We start from the raw sequence: 13216 nt of genomic DNA, 5'->3' as shown, positions 1-13216 counted from the left end.
CGACGATCTCACAGAACATTGAGATGATCGCGAACCAAATAGATTGCCTCAAGCTGTCCAAACATTCTGATCAAAACCAAGACTACTTCCAGCTCAATTGAACTTCTTCCAAGGACTTCAACAGACGACCCAGACCCTCGGTCAAAGCTTCCTTGGGAACAGTGAAGGTAACACGAAACCATCCAAGCTCTTCAGTAAAGAAGTTTGACCCGTGGCCTATCATCACACCATTCTTGAAACAAGTGGCTATGATCTTCGCTTCGCGTTCCTTATATAATGGCTGCGGGTGTGTTGGAGTAACACGGAACGCTGTCTGGTCTTTGGCGAGATCTTCCTCTCCTTTGGCTACCATATACTTCCTCATGTCTACCCACATATACACAGCAGCATTTCTGTGAGGACCAGTAAGCAAAAGGCCAGGAGCATGAAGGACGAGTTAACTAAACTCACGATCCTTGGTAGATAGGCATTCCATGCTCCTCAAAGAATTGAGCAGCAAGATTAAAGTTCTCTCTCATGAGCTTGTGGTTTTCAGCGAAGAAGTCATCGCGCCATTCGACATCGTCAATCATGCTGGCCCAAATATCCTGAATGATATGTGACGGCCAGGCGAACACACTGCGATACGGTCAGTAACAGAAATGCACGATTGTTGAGTATGCGGGTACCTATTGCTTGAAATCGCGCCTAGGAGACCTTTGTTTCTTGATATCATCGCGCCAAGTCTCAGTCCATTGGCGCAGAAATCCTAACACAAACGCATAAGTATCTCGAAGCCATCTGGGATCATAAAGGGAGAGATTACCTTGCTTGCTCCATAAGTAATGTGAACGAGATCGGAGGCTATGCGGTCTTCGAGGTCAAGCGCCAAGATAGATGTGAAAGCGGTTCCTTGACCGAAGACGCTGTGGGCGTAGATCTCATCTGAAATAAGATGCAAATGATTCTTGCCACAGAATGTTGCAATCTCTTTCAGTGTTTCGACAGGCTGTTGGTATCATGATCAGTGCCTCTTCTTGATCGTACGTATATAACTAACATATGGTCTTCCTAGAGGATTGTGTGGACTTTGATATAAATCATTAGAATAACTCCAAACTTTTAGAAACATGGGTCTGGCTTACTGTGTGAGAATCACTGCTTTAACAACAATACCTTCTGATCTCGCCTTCTCAAGGGCATTTTCGAAAGCCTTCTTGTTGAAATCAGGATCAAAAATGTCGTCAAATCCTGTATAGCTTTCAATCTCCTGGAAGCTAACTGGTACAATCTTGCCACGGCTTCTACCAGGAATGTCAAATTGAAATCCTAAAACTGATTAAATCGATGCATAAGCGATAGCGGACACAACACACCCGTGTATAGCGGCTGAGGAATTAAGAGCCCCTCGCCTTCATTGCAAATAGCCCAGACCATGCTGTCAACTGTGCTCCCTACTCCTGAAAGGACGATGACTTCGTCAGACGTCACCTCTTTGTGGGCCCTGAAACTATGGTTGCAGAACGAAGCTAGACTTTCTCGCAAGCGCTTGCTTCCTCTTGGGCCTTTGCCGTAAGTTAGATGAGTAATTGGGTCAACTGTCAACTAAAAGAGCTGTCAAAGACACGTCCTGTAATGCAGAGTATTACATTGATGAGTTCGCACATGGTTCAGGATATAATCTTTAATCATCTCATGCATCATAGCGTTCTCCGCCACCCCGAGAATGATTCTTCAAGCCGATCAGCATTTTCATCATCATCTTGAGTTGCTGAGACTCACAGTCCCTCTGGATTTTCTGGAGCCCATGGATTGCTCAGTGCCTTCTCAATAGCACCCCAATGGTCATTGTGGATGTAGTTGTAGGCTCCCCTACTTGATAGACCAAAACGACCCACGGCATCTTCCACAAGTTGATCTTTTCCTGGAGCTGCTTCATGCATTTTGACGATGATCTACTACCACTTGAATAAAGGTCGAAGGCCCAAGGGTTCAAGTGTCAAAATTCAAAAGAATAGTATGAGGAAGAGAATGATGAGAGCATAACAGTCGAGAGACTGCTGGTGCCATCAGAGAGCGAGAGCCGAATCTTTTACTTAAAAAAATAGCACGCCCTGCCCATAGTGGAAAAGACGTGTAAGCGTGCGCGCCTTACTGCCATACAAGGACAACGATGCATAGTCTCCTGAGGGCGCGCGCGCTACATGACGTCCCCACATGTCTTCGTCGCCTTGGATGCCGAATATGGTACTTGGTGCAAAGTTTGGTGCAGGGGAGGAGCTAAACACATTGTAGGTTTGATTTCGGGATACCTTATTCTTTCTTTCGAGGACTCAGTAAGCAGGTACGATACCGGCAATTACATTAGCAGTCTCAACATGTCAAGATGGAAAGTATCGTTTGCGGCTTATCCGGTCCTCTCCGTGTAGGTGAATTATAGCTGCATGTTGTGAAGCTTTGCCGGTTAAGAATTGCAACCCGGTATTATTGCCGAGATTTCGTAAGCGCAATTGTACCTGAACTCTTCTGTTAGTAGAGCGGAATTACAAAGTAGCATGCACTATATCAACTGTTGCGCCTTTCTGTCACCGTAAGTATCAATTCGACTTCGAATTGTCAATGTTAGGGCGACGGAGGCGAAGACGTTCGTCAAAGAGATGAGGTCACTGCAATTAGGTGGACGTCATTGAAAAGAAAAAACGATTTAACAGCAAGTAGCTTTACTATCAAGAAGGCCAGGAGAACGTGTGATGGATGGTCTCTTCTGTCAGAACGTGCTCAATTTTGAGGGCTCCTCGTAGGACGAGGAAGATATTCCTGAAAGGCTCTCTAACTAATTTGCTTTCTGTGGAAGATGTTCATAGCCATGGATTGTTTGAAGCTTGAGATCCATTGGATGTCAATTAAAAAAGGGCGCGCTTTGAAGAAGGTGGCGTTTGTCCCGCGTTTTTGCGCGTCACCTAAGCTCTACAGTAGTTAAGAGCTGCCCCGCAAATATCTTATCTCCGTGATGTGCATCATCCATCGAAGCCTAGCACCGCTTTACCGACTGTAGTGGGATCTCCCTTGACAAATGTGATGACCTGTCGTCGTGGCACTCTTGATACCGGGCCGAGAACACGACTATGGCCTACATCGCACCTATTCACCGGCCGAGCAGCGTCCGCCATGCGCTGCAACTCAAGCTTCTGTCAGAAGACGAGGACAGCTTGGTCCTGGCGTAAGAGCAGCCCTAGCAGACCTGTGAAGCTGGCTGCTGCTAGACAGTGCTGACGATGCAAATAGCAAGGCCAACCGCATAGAAATATGGCGTCTCGCAGAGGACCACCTGGTCATGGTTCACTCGAAAGTCGTCCATGGCACAATCTCCATGCTCCAGAAGCTGCGACCGAAAGACTCGTCGACCGATCTCCTCTTCGTTGGCACCGACCGATTTCAGTACTTCACACTCTCGTGGAACCCCCAGACAAGCCAATTGGACACTGTCCAAACTTTTGAGGACATGGGGGAGAAGCATATGCGTGATTCACAGAGCCAGGACAAATGCCTAGTGGACCCCACAGGGCGGTTCATGGCACTCCATCTTTGGGAAGGCGTCTTGACAGTCCTGCGGCTCCTCTCAAGAAAGGGTACGACCCTGAACCTGCAGTGGATGGAGCAGGTCAGACTCTCAGAGCTATTCATCAAAGCCAGCACATTTCTCCCCTCCGAAACTCACCCCAAGCTCGCCTTCCTCTACCAAACTCGTACCGACAATCCCGACTCGAAGCTGGCCACGTATCAGCTTACTGGAAACGACGCGGATAATTCGGCATCGAAATTTGACCCTACTAGAGATAGGGAAATATCTATAGACGTACCTGATCCTGGAGCTGCAATCTTGATACCTGTGAGAAGGGTCAGCGAGGAGCAAAAACGGCATAATTTCCGCAATGTGGCTACTGCTAGAGCGCACCTCGGGGGCCTGCTCGTCGTTGGGGAGACACGCTTGCTCTATATAGATCAAGTGACGAAGGTCCAGGTTGAAGCGCCGCTGAAGGAGGCGTCAATATTTGTGGCGTGGGCGGAATATGACGAACGGAATTACTTCTTGGCAGATGACTATGGAAGATTGCACCTGCTCACTATCAACACGGACGGGTCCGCTGTGACTGGCATGCAGGTGACCTACATAGGCAAAACTGCGAGAGCAAGCTCTCTTGTCTACCTTGGCGACAACATATTGTTCGTTGCATCGCACTACGGAGATTCACAGCTCTACCGTACCGACTTCTCCGAAGATGCAGCTCAATTTCTCCATTTACTTCAGACACTGCCGAACATTGGACCTGTTCTCGACTTCACTGTTATGGATATGGGCAACCGAGAAGGCGATAGCCAACTGGGCAACGAGTATTCTTCTGGTCAAGCCCGGATCGTCACTGGCAGCGGAGCTTACAAGGATGGTAGCCTGCGAAGTGTTCGCAGCGGCGTTGGTCTAGGAGACATTGGCATTCTCGCGGATCTCAAAGGCGTCAGGGGTTTGTTTTCTCTTCGGTCGTACGGTGCACAAAAGATTGATACCCTCCTCGCATCTTTTTTGACGGAGACAAGAGTATTTCGATTCGATGCTACGGGCGACATTGAGGAAGTGGAGGCATATCAAGGTCTTGCATTAGGCTTTCAAACTCTACTTGCAAGAAATCTGCCGAGTGGAAAGCTGCTTCAAGTAACGACAGCAGCTGCTACGCTTATAGATGCTGACAGCGGCGTCACAATAGCTACGTGGTCGCCACCAGATGGTTCGGAGATCACTAACGCTTCAGCCAATACGCGTTGGCTGCTTGTGTCTGTAGATGGCAAATCACTCATCTCCCTGAACATTGAGAAAGACCTTTTGGTCTCAGGACAGAACGATGTTGCTGAAAACGACCAGGTTGCTTGCATTCACGTTGCACCAGATCTCCTCGACATCGGCGTCATAGGCTTCTGGACGTCCGGTTCCTTGTCAATCGTCGACTTAGCTACTTTACATCCCCACAGGGGTGAGCCGTTGCGACGAACAGATGACAATGCCTCAATACCACGAGACATAGTTTTGACCCAGGTATTGCCACCCGCAGTCGGTGGTCCAACGTTGTTTGTCGCTATGGAGGATGGCAATGTGATCACCTATAACTTCTCGACTACGGACGTCACCTTGTCTGGTCGCAAGAGCGTCGTCCTTGGTACGAGACAAGCAAGATTCCACCTCCTCCCACTCGCAGATGGGACGTCCAATATTTTTGCGACTACGGAGCACCCTAGCTTGATCTATGGTTCGGAAGGAAGAATTGTGTACTCTGCGGTCACCGCTGAAGATGCAACTTGTATCTGCCCCTTCGATACAGAGGCTTTTCCCGGCTCGATCGCTGTAGCGACAGAGTCCCAAATAAAGATTTCTCAGATCGATACAGAGAGGCGCACTCATGTTCGGTCTCTAGAGATGGGTGAGACAATTCGCCGCATCGCCTATTCTCCCAAGGAACAAGTCTTTGGTCTCGGATGTATCAAGAAAGAACTTGTCCATGGCGAGGAGGTGATCTCAAGCTCATTCAAGTTGGTTGACGAGGTCATATTTGACAACCTTGGCAAACCATTCATTTTAAACACTGCCCCAGCAACAGAATTGATAGAGTGTGTCATTCGAGCAACACTCTCGGATGCTTATGGCAATCCCGCGGAACGATTCCTTGTTGGTACAAGCTTCATTGAAGATGGCGAGATTGCCTCACAGCAGTCTGAATTCCGCGGACGACTTCTAGTTCTTGGCGTGGACAGCGATAGGAGCCCTTATCAGATCATGAGCCACAACTTGAAGGGAGCGTGTAGGTCTCTGGCGGTAATGGACGACATGATCGTTGCGGCGCTAACGAAGACGGTCGTCGTGAGCAAGTATGCTGAGCAGTCCACGACCTCGGCGACACTGACAAGGGTTGCCTCATACCGTCCTTCCACCTACCCTATAGATCTAGCTGTCGAAGGCAATATAATAGCCGTTGCCGACCTGATGAAGTCGCTCTCGTTGGTAGAGTTGGTACCAGCTAAAGATGGTATGGAGCCGCAATTAATCGAGTGTGCACGTCATTACCAGTCTGGATGGGCCACAGCAGTATCTCATATTGAAGAAAACTCATGGCTGGAAGCGGATGCGCAGGGTAACCTGATGGTACTGCGAAGGAATCCCACCGGTGTGACCATGGAGGATCAGAGACGGATGGAGATAACGAGCGAGATCAACCTCGGCGAGATGGTAAATAGAATTCGCAAGATCGCTGTCGAGACAAGTCCGGATGCCATGATCATACCAAAGGCATTCCTGGGCACGGTAAGTCGTACATCATGGCGTCCTACTAAAAACGGCAACTAACACGATTCTTATTAGGTCGAGGGCGCAATCTACATGTTTGGAACTATCGCGCCGCAGGCACAGGACCTGCTCATGCGGTTCCAGGCGAAGCTAACTACAATGGTGAAGACACCGGGCAACATAGACTTCAAGTCTTACAGAGCATTTAGAAACGCGGAACGAGAAGGCGATGGCCCATTTCGATTCCTAGATGGGGAATTACTTGAGAGATTTCTAGACGTGGATGAGGAGATCCAGGAAGAGATATGTCGGGGCCTGGGGCCAAGTGTCGAGAATATGCGAAACATTGTGGAGGAGCTCAAGAGGATGCATTAGGAGCGCGATCTTATGCATCTCATCCGGAGGAATTGCACCTCACAAACTACCGCCTACCGCCGCCTTTGAAGAGAGTCTTCCTTACTGTGCAGTGTGTCTTGATCATACCTGCAGATACGAACCACTTTAGGCGTGGATACAGTAGAATGCCCTAAGCCAAGCGCGTAGTGATGTCACATAAATGGGAACCTAAAAATAATTGTACAAAAGTCAAGATGCAATGAATCTTTCTGTGAGGTGTTCGGTGCAAAGGGACTAAGATCCTGGTGATGGCCCTCGGAAGTTGTCGGGGCATCACGTGCCGGGCTTCAGCACAATTGAGCCAATGAGGAGCAGCCAATTTCGATCTGTCAATTGTCGCCTGAGGCAAGCAAAAGTTTTAGCTCGGAAACATCAACACCTTCAGATCCAAGCAAGCTCAGAAAAAGACCTCAGGTCATTCCTGCTCACGAGCTCTCCCCTCCTCCCAATTGAAACCGCAACACGCTATGGCGCCACTCACAAACGCTTCCCGCACGTTTGTGCGCTCCGTCCCGCGATGCTGCAAGCCTACGCTGCCCGTCCGCGCCCTCAGCACGACACCGGCCCGCAATGACGCCTCTGCCAGCTATGAGAGCCCGTTCAAGGGCGAGAGCAAGGCCTCAAAGGTCCCCAACTTCGGCCACTACATGGCCAAGAGCAGCGGCAACACGAACCTGATGTTCCAGTACTTCATGGTCGGAACCTTGGGCGCAATCACTGCTGCTGGTGCCAAGTCGACGATTCAGGGTGAGTGAGAACCTCGGAACACGACGGTGGAATCGGAAGGATTGGGGAAATTATCGAGAGAAAGACGAGAGAGCGTCAAAGATACCTATACGCGGCTTAGATGAACAAGGGGCAAGGCAAATTGAAACGAATTGCAGATGGCTGACATTGGCTGAACAGAATTCCTGAAGAACATGTCGGCATCAGCTGATATTTTGGCCATGGCCAAGGTTGAGGTCGATCTCGCTGCTATCCCCGAGGGCAAGAACGTGAGTCTACTCCGCACCATGTAGCGCATGCAAATAGTCGAAGCATGGTCAACTCTGACACAGTGCCATTATAGGTTATCATCAAATGGCGAGGCAAGCCCGTCTTCATCCGACACCGAACTCAGGGCGAGATCGACGAGGCGAACAAGGTCAACATCCAGTCACTAAGAGATCCCCAGGCGGACGAGGACCGTGTTCAGAAGCCCGAGTGGCTGGTCATGTTGGGTGTCTGCACACATCTGGGTTGTGTCCCCATCGGCGAGGCTGGCGATTTTGGAGGATGGTTCTGCCCCTGCCACGGTTCTCACTACGACATCTCAGGACGTATAAGGAAGGGACCTGCCCCTCTCAACCTCGAGATTCCGGCATACGACTTCCCCGAGGACGGGAAGCTTGTCATTGGTTAAGGAGCTGATGGTGTACGAATACAGTAAGACTAATAGTTGTCTGTCTTTGGGCAGCTGGGTGGTCCCCTATAGATGTCATTGGGTGGAGGAGAGATTTGGGCTGGGTTTTCTCTAGACATGCCCTCGGCAATGCCATTGTACAAACATCCCAAGCATTGAAAATCGACAAAATCATTTTCCTGACTAGCCGCTTCCTCCTCTGCTCCTGTGACTCCTCTGTGTTGGCGATCGTGTTTCTTGTTTGCCTCACTGAAGAAAAGGTGCACAAGCCAAGATGAGCGACGATGGTGAATCCTTGGCCCTCTGATCCAGGTAAAATGGCGAGCGATTCTCGTGATAAGCTTAAAGCAGCATATGATTCATTCCAACCGTACAGCACAATCTCATGGGACGCGAATGGGCAATCTGTGTCAAACGGGTGCCAAGGGCGCAGTGCCGGCTCGGATAATGATGGATAAATGATCCGAAACCATATCTACCACAAATTCGATGATTTTCTGGATGCGACACGACACTGACCACATTGCGATCGCAGGCTGGGCCATCTTATATGCCATCGTATTGTACTTCCTCTGATGGGATCATGGGTGGGCCAAGGCCACGACCCGTCGATCATGCTTGACAGGATGTGTGTCTGCCGAGAAGGAGCCGTGCTGATGTGACATTTCACCCTCTCCCCGCGTGTGGCTGCTCCTTCATGCGCGCCGGTATGGCATAAGCTCGGACATCCTATGCCATGACGGTGTTGACAGAAAAGACGACAGGCGATTTGCCCCAATGAAATCACAGAATTGCATTGCGTAGTTTCCCCTGCTTGGATCAAGTTGTATGTTTCGCTCATCCCATCTACCAAGGACAATGACCTCACCGAGCACTCGATAGTGATCAACTCGGTAGTGCCCTATTCCAGACAGGCTTTGTCGTAACTTACCAAGGCAACGAGTATGCACTCTGCTGATGGTGATCTGGGCTGTTACCACGCACTTCATCTTCTTGGACGCGAAGGGGCTACTGTTTCGATCATCCACTCATTGCTGTAAATCTTTTAGAGCACCGACCCTCACCTGGAACATTGAATTGAACAAGATCAGTTGGAGATTTCACTGCACATGGAAAATGGTAGGGATAGCCGTTCGATTGTAGCGTTCGTCCAAACTTCTCAGACTCGAATCATCCGACGAGCAGACGAGAGCAAGATCTTGCGGGGCGCGTATCTGGCCAAATTCAAACGGTCCGACACGTGTTGCCAGTTTCGTACCTGGCCGTTGGTAGGGACTTTGTTGGGATGAGCAATGCTGCTCGTCGATGATACTTGGCTAAAGGCGAGAGGCGGCAAGACATGCCTCGTACCGGTTGCCCTTTCATCTCGTCTGCCCTCGACTCGCAATGACCCGAAATACCCTCGAGGGTTACCGTCTGAACAGTCTCAACCCCAAGGGTGCAGGGATCGGGCCCTGGGCCGGATTGGCAGAGAACGAGCAGATTATACCAGAAGGAGCCGATAGACCAGCCTGTCACGGAGCATTGCGCGCGCTTCAGAAGCTTCCATGACTGTGTTGTCGAGGGATAGGCATTAGCAAAGGCATAGGTACGGTGAAGCGGCGACGCTCGTCGTCTGAAGAAATGCCCGATTGCGGTACAGGTACTTTTCCTGTGGTTGTCTAGAGGGCGGATTGGAAGGAGTTGCTGGTGTAGTGTTACAAGTTTGTCAAGGAGCGGGACCCCTGTGTGCCAAGGCTCGCGTAGTACCGCCTTTCGCGTGCGGCTCCGGCGACCTGAGACGTGAGGCGTCCGATCATCTGTCAGAACTCTACATCCTCTAACAACAGCGAGGTCTCATCGCTCAGCTTCTCCATAACATTTACGGCGTAGTCATCTCGTGGCCCGTCTGGCTGTCTGACTGTCTGGGAGAAAGGAGCCGCACCTCCATCGTCTCCCAGATGCACCAGATGCACCATACACACACATCATGGACGAGTCTCTGTGTCTCTGCTGCTGACCGCTACTCATGCCCTCTATGCCTATGAGGAAGCAAACAGGCGGTAGATTTTGAATCAATCAACCACTCCTCTCTTCGTGTGCTAGATCAATGCTTGAGAAAATTGCATTTGGTTTTACCGAGGCTCTGGACATGAGCAGCTACTACCAGTATTCGTATCATGGCCCTGAAGAAACAAGCTCCTAGCGCTCGGCAAGCTAGCACGTCGCACGATGCCAAGCTTGCCTCGTTCTGGACGTGAGGCTGGTCAGGTCTCTCAGCGCTGGATCCTTTTCGCTTGACAGCCGTCGGCTCTCGATTCCGGACGCTCAGCAATTGGCATGCAATTGTACGCAGAGTGGTCTAGGTTGGCCCGGTCTCTCGTCACGACCAATCCCTGGCTGCAACATCGCAGGCCAGGACAAGGCTCTGTCGCACCCCTGGCAGCCCAAACGGTCCCCGCACAATGGCAGATTCCATCTTGCATCCCTGTCCAGCATTTGATCATAACCCTTGATGAGGTAGGTTGTCCCGGAGTGCAATGCAGCCGGTGGCGCTCATGACAGGGCAGCGGTTGGAGCGGCCTGGCATCGCCTGGCGTCCCTGACCTGCCCATCATGATCTGCAGACAAGGTGCTAGGCGAAGGGTCAAGGATCCATGCTCAGAAAGTATGAGACGAAAGGCTCGAGTACGATCTCCATCGTCGACTTCCCGCCTGCTGCCCAGCCCAGACCGTATATAATGCTTCTCTTCCTTCCCGGGTGACGGTGTTTCTTCTCCCTTTTTGTCTTCACACTCTTTAACTTGTCTTCAACTTCCACTCTCTTTCTTTGTTTCTTCAGTTCTGGGAACTTCATTTCGCTACACTCTTTTTCTGCTGTATTTACTTCATTCAACACCAGGCCGGCCCTCGTTTCTCGACCGTTCGATCCGTTGCACTTTTTGATACCACTGTTCGCTACGAATCTAACGACGCCATGAAGTTCGAAGCTACTATCCTCGCCCTTGCGGGCCTAACTGCCGCTCGTGAGCTGCCCCTGTTCACCGGTAGATTCACCAAGCGTGAGGTTCCTCAGGAGCACTCCCATGAGGCTATCCTCCGCGCCGTCAACACTGCTCTTCAGTTGGACAATCCTCTTGAGATCCAAGACGCCGTCTTTGCACTGCTCGGCAATGCTGCCGCTGCTACCGGTGCCCCGAATGTTGACAACCTCGATTGCCTCCAGCAGATCGTTGCTGACCAGGCTTTCACCAATGCCAAGGCTGCTGGTGATATCACTGCTCAAGCCAACGCCATCCTCTTCCGTGCTCTTGAGCGAAACACTGGCAAGGTCGGTCTGGAGTCCGTTCTCTGCAACGAGACTGCCGTCAACGCCGAGATTGCTGCTATTACCCAGCACCAAGACCCTGCCTCCGCCTCCGCCTCTGGCAACAAGGACATCGCTCTCGCAGTGGCCGTGCAACTCGCTTCTATCGGTGCTGATCCCAACCTCGCCATCCAGAGCGGTACCTTCGCGCCTGGCGATGTATGTCATCCATGACAATTCCCCGTAATTACGATCCTCATACTGACCTGATATAGCTGAACGACGCGACTGCTGCTGGTAATACTTGCGATGATCCCGATGATGCTGTTGGCTGCATCATTAGCCAGAACCTCCTGGTTCCCGATGTCACCGAAGACGAGATTGCTGCCGCCGTCGCTGGTGTCAGCACTGGTGTTGCCGCTGGCAATGCTGCCTCCAATGCTACTGGTAGGCTTTCCCCCAAAGCGTCGTGTTAACGCTGGCGTCGTGTCTCGACAAATACTGACTGGCAAGGTTGTGCTGTAGCCCAGCCCGCGTCCAGCAGCGCCGCATCCGCGGACAATGCTGAGGCTGCGACTGGCACCAATGTGAATGCTTTTACTGGTAACCTGGGCTCCGCCCCCGTCCCCGTCGTCAGCAGCGCGGGTGACCGTCCTTTCTCCGTCGAGGGCTCTACCTTCGTCAATGTAGGCGCCGCCATCCAGCGTGCCTGCGCCGTCCAGAACAACGCCTGCTCCAACGCCGCCAACTCCGGCCAGATCGACGCCTCTGTCGGCGACTGCAACGCCCAGGAGCAGGCATGCCGTGCCGCCAGCGGTGTCGCCAAGCGCGCGCTCCGCAAGTTCCGCATCCGCCAGAACGTCGACTTCGGCAGCTGCGCCAACCCGGCCATCAAGTTCGCCGATAACCTTGACGGCCGCAAGGAGGCATCTTTCGCCCCTGTTGACGAGGCTACCTTCACTCACGGCTCTGCCCTGAACATCAAGGTCATCTCCGACTTCATCTGCGGCCAGCTCGCCTCCAAGTGCGACGCGTCTGACGCCACTGTCGCTGACTGCCAAGCTGCTTCGACTGCGGCTCAGGCCCAGCAGGGCCAGGCTGCAGCTGATGCCTTCAACAGTGCTCTGGGCGTGTAAGTCATGCCATCTTGGGCAGGGGTGTTTTCAGCGGTGTAGCGGTTCAAGGGCTTCTCTTTTTTCTTCTCTCCATATCTCGATACAATGACGAGATGGGTTTGGTGTCAGGCTATAAAGTCTTAGATACACATAACAACATGTGGTTTGAAGACATGACATTTTCTTGGTATATGATGAATGGTACCTTCTGTGATTGGGGTAGTTGAATGACGAAAGGTTTAAAGAGTCTTTTCGGTCTTGTGTACCAACAAGTCTGCTACGGTGTAAATACACACGAGCCGCAATCGGCTATGACAAGGCGCAGAGGAAACTTGACAGCGGTTTTTTTATGATGACAAGCATCTTTTTTCCCGACGACTTGCATGTGTGTCTTGCTCAAACTTGAAGTCAATGAGAACCTAGTATGCCTTGCGGTGATGTGGGAAGCGCATCTCTTCCTAATTAATACTCAACTGCTGCGTAAGCCATGATTTACCGTCGTCAAGTTTGCCTTAATTGTTGGAATCATTCGTGTCTCCAGCTGATTTTATCATGCAATTCATTATTGAAGATTTTGGATGAATGCTAAGTATTGGTTTCTTTCGAGTTAGGTGAACTCTTATAACCCGCAAGCTACACCAGAACTTGACCTGGACTGGATTGAACTCGCTCGACCCCAATATAAACCCAAGTATATTGACTCATTTCGT

At 51.1% G+C, this 13216-nt stretch overlaps 3 protein-coding genes across 3 annotated transcripts; all 3 read left to right on the top strand.

Moving 5' to 3' along the window:
• Nucleotides 1–3104: 3104 nt before the first annotated feature.
• UCRPA7_3405 (putative dna damage-binding protein 1 protein) lies at nucleotides 3105–6682 on the top strand (the record flags this gene model as incomplete). Its single annotated transcript, XM_007915852.1, has 4 exons — nucleotides 3105–3199; nucleotides 3265–4499; nucleotides 4815–6325; nucleotides 6383–6682. 4 exons carry the CDS (start codon nucleotides 3105–3107, stop codon nucleotides 6680–6682), a joined length of 3141 nt encoding a protein of 1046 aa, XP_007914043.1.
• A 488-nt stretch (nucleotides 6683–7170) lies between these two features.
• Nucleotides 7171–8105, top strand: UCRPA7_3404 (putative cytochrome b-c1 complex subunit rieske protein; the record flags this gene model as incomplete). The annotated part of the gene is made up of 3 exons (XM_007915986.1): nucleotides 7171–7450; nucleotides 7610–7698; nucleotides 7773–8105. 3 exons carry the CDS (start codon nucleotides 7171–7173, stop codon nucleotides 8103–8105), a joined length of 702 nt encoding a protein of 233 aa, XP_007914177.1.
• Nucleotides 8106–11061: 2956 nt separating this feature from the next.
• UCRPA7_3403 (hypothetical protein) lies at nucleotides 11062–12527 on the top strand (the record flags this gene model as incomplete). The annotated part of the gene is made up of 3 exons (XM_007915854.1): nucleotides 11062–11610; nucleotides 11667–11838; nucleotides 11917–12527. The coding sequence occupies 3 exons, from the start codon at nucleotides 11062–11064 to the stop codon at nucleotides 12525–12527; spliced, it is 1332 nt and encodes a 443-aa protein (XP_007914045.1).
• Between the last annotated feature and the right edge of the window lie 689 nt (nucleotides 12528–13216).

The sequence above is a fragment of the Phaeoacremonium minimum genome (assembly GCF_000392275.1).
Source record: "Phaeoacremonium minimum UCRPA7 unplaced genomic scaffold PA7_03_scaffold_270, whole genome shotgun sequence".
NCBI classification, from domain to species: Eukaryota; Fungi; Ascomycota; class Sordariomycetes; order Togniniales; family Togniniaceae; genus Phaeoacremonium; species Phaeoacremonium minimum.
This window is presented reverse-complemented; position numbering and strand designations above follow the sequence as displayed.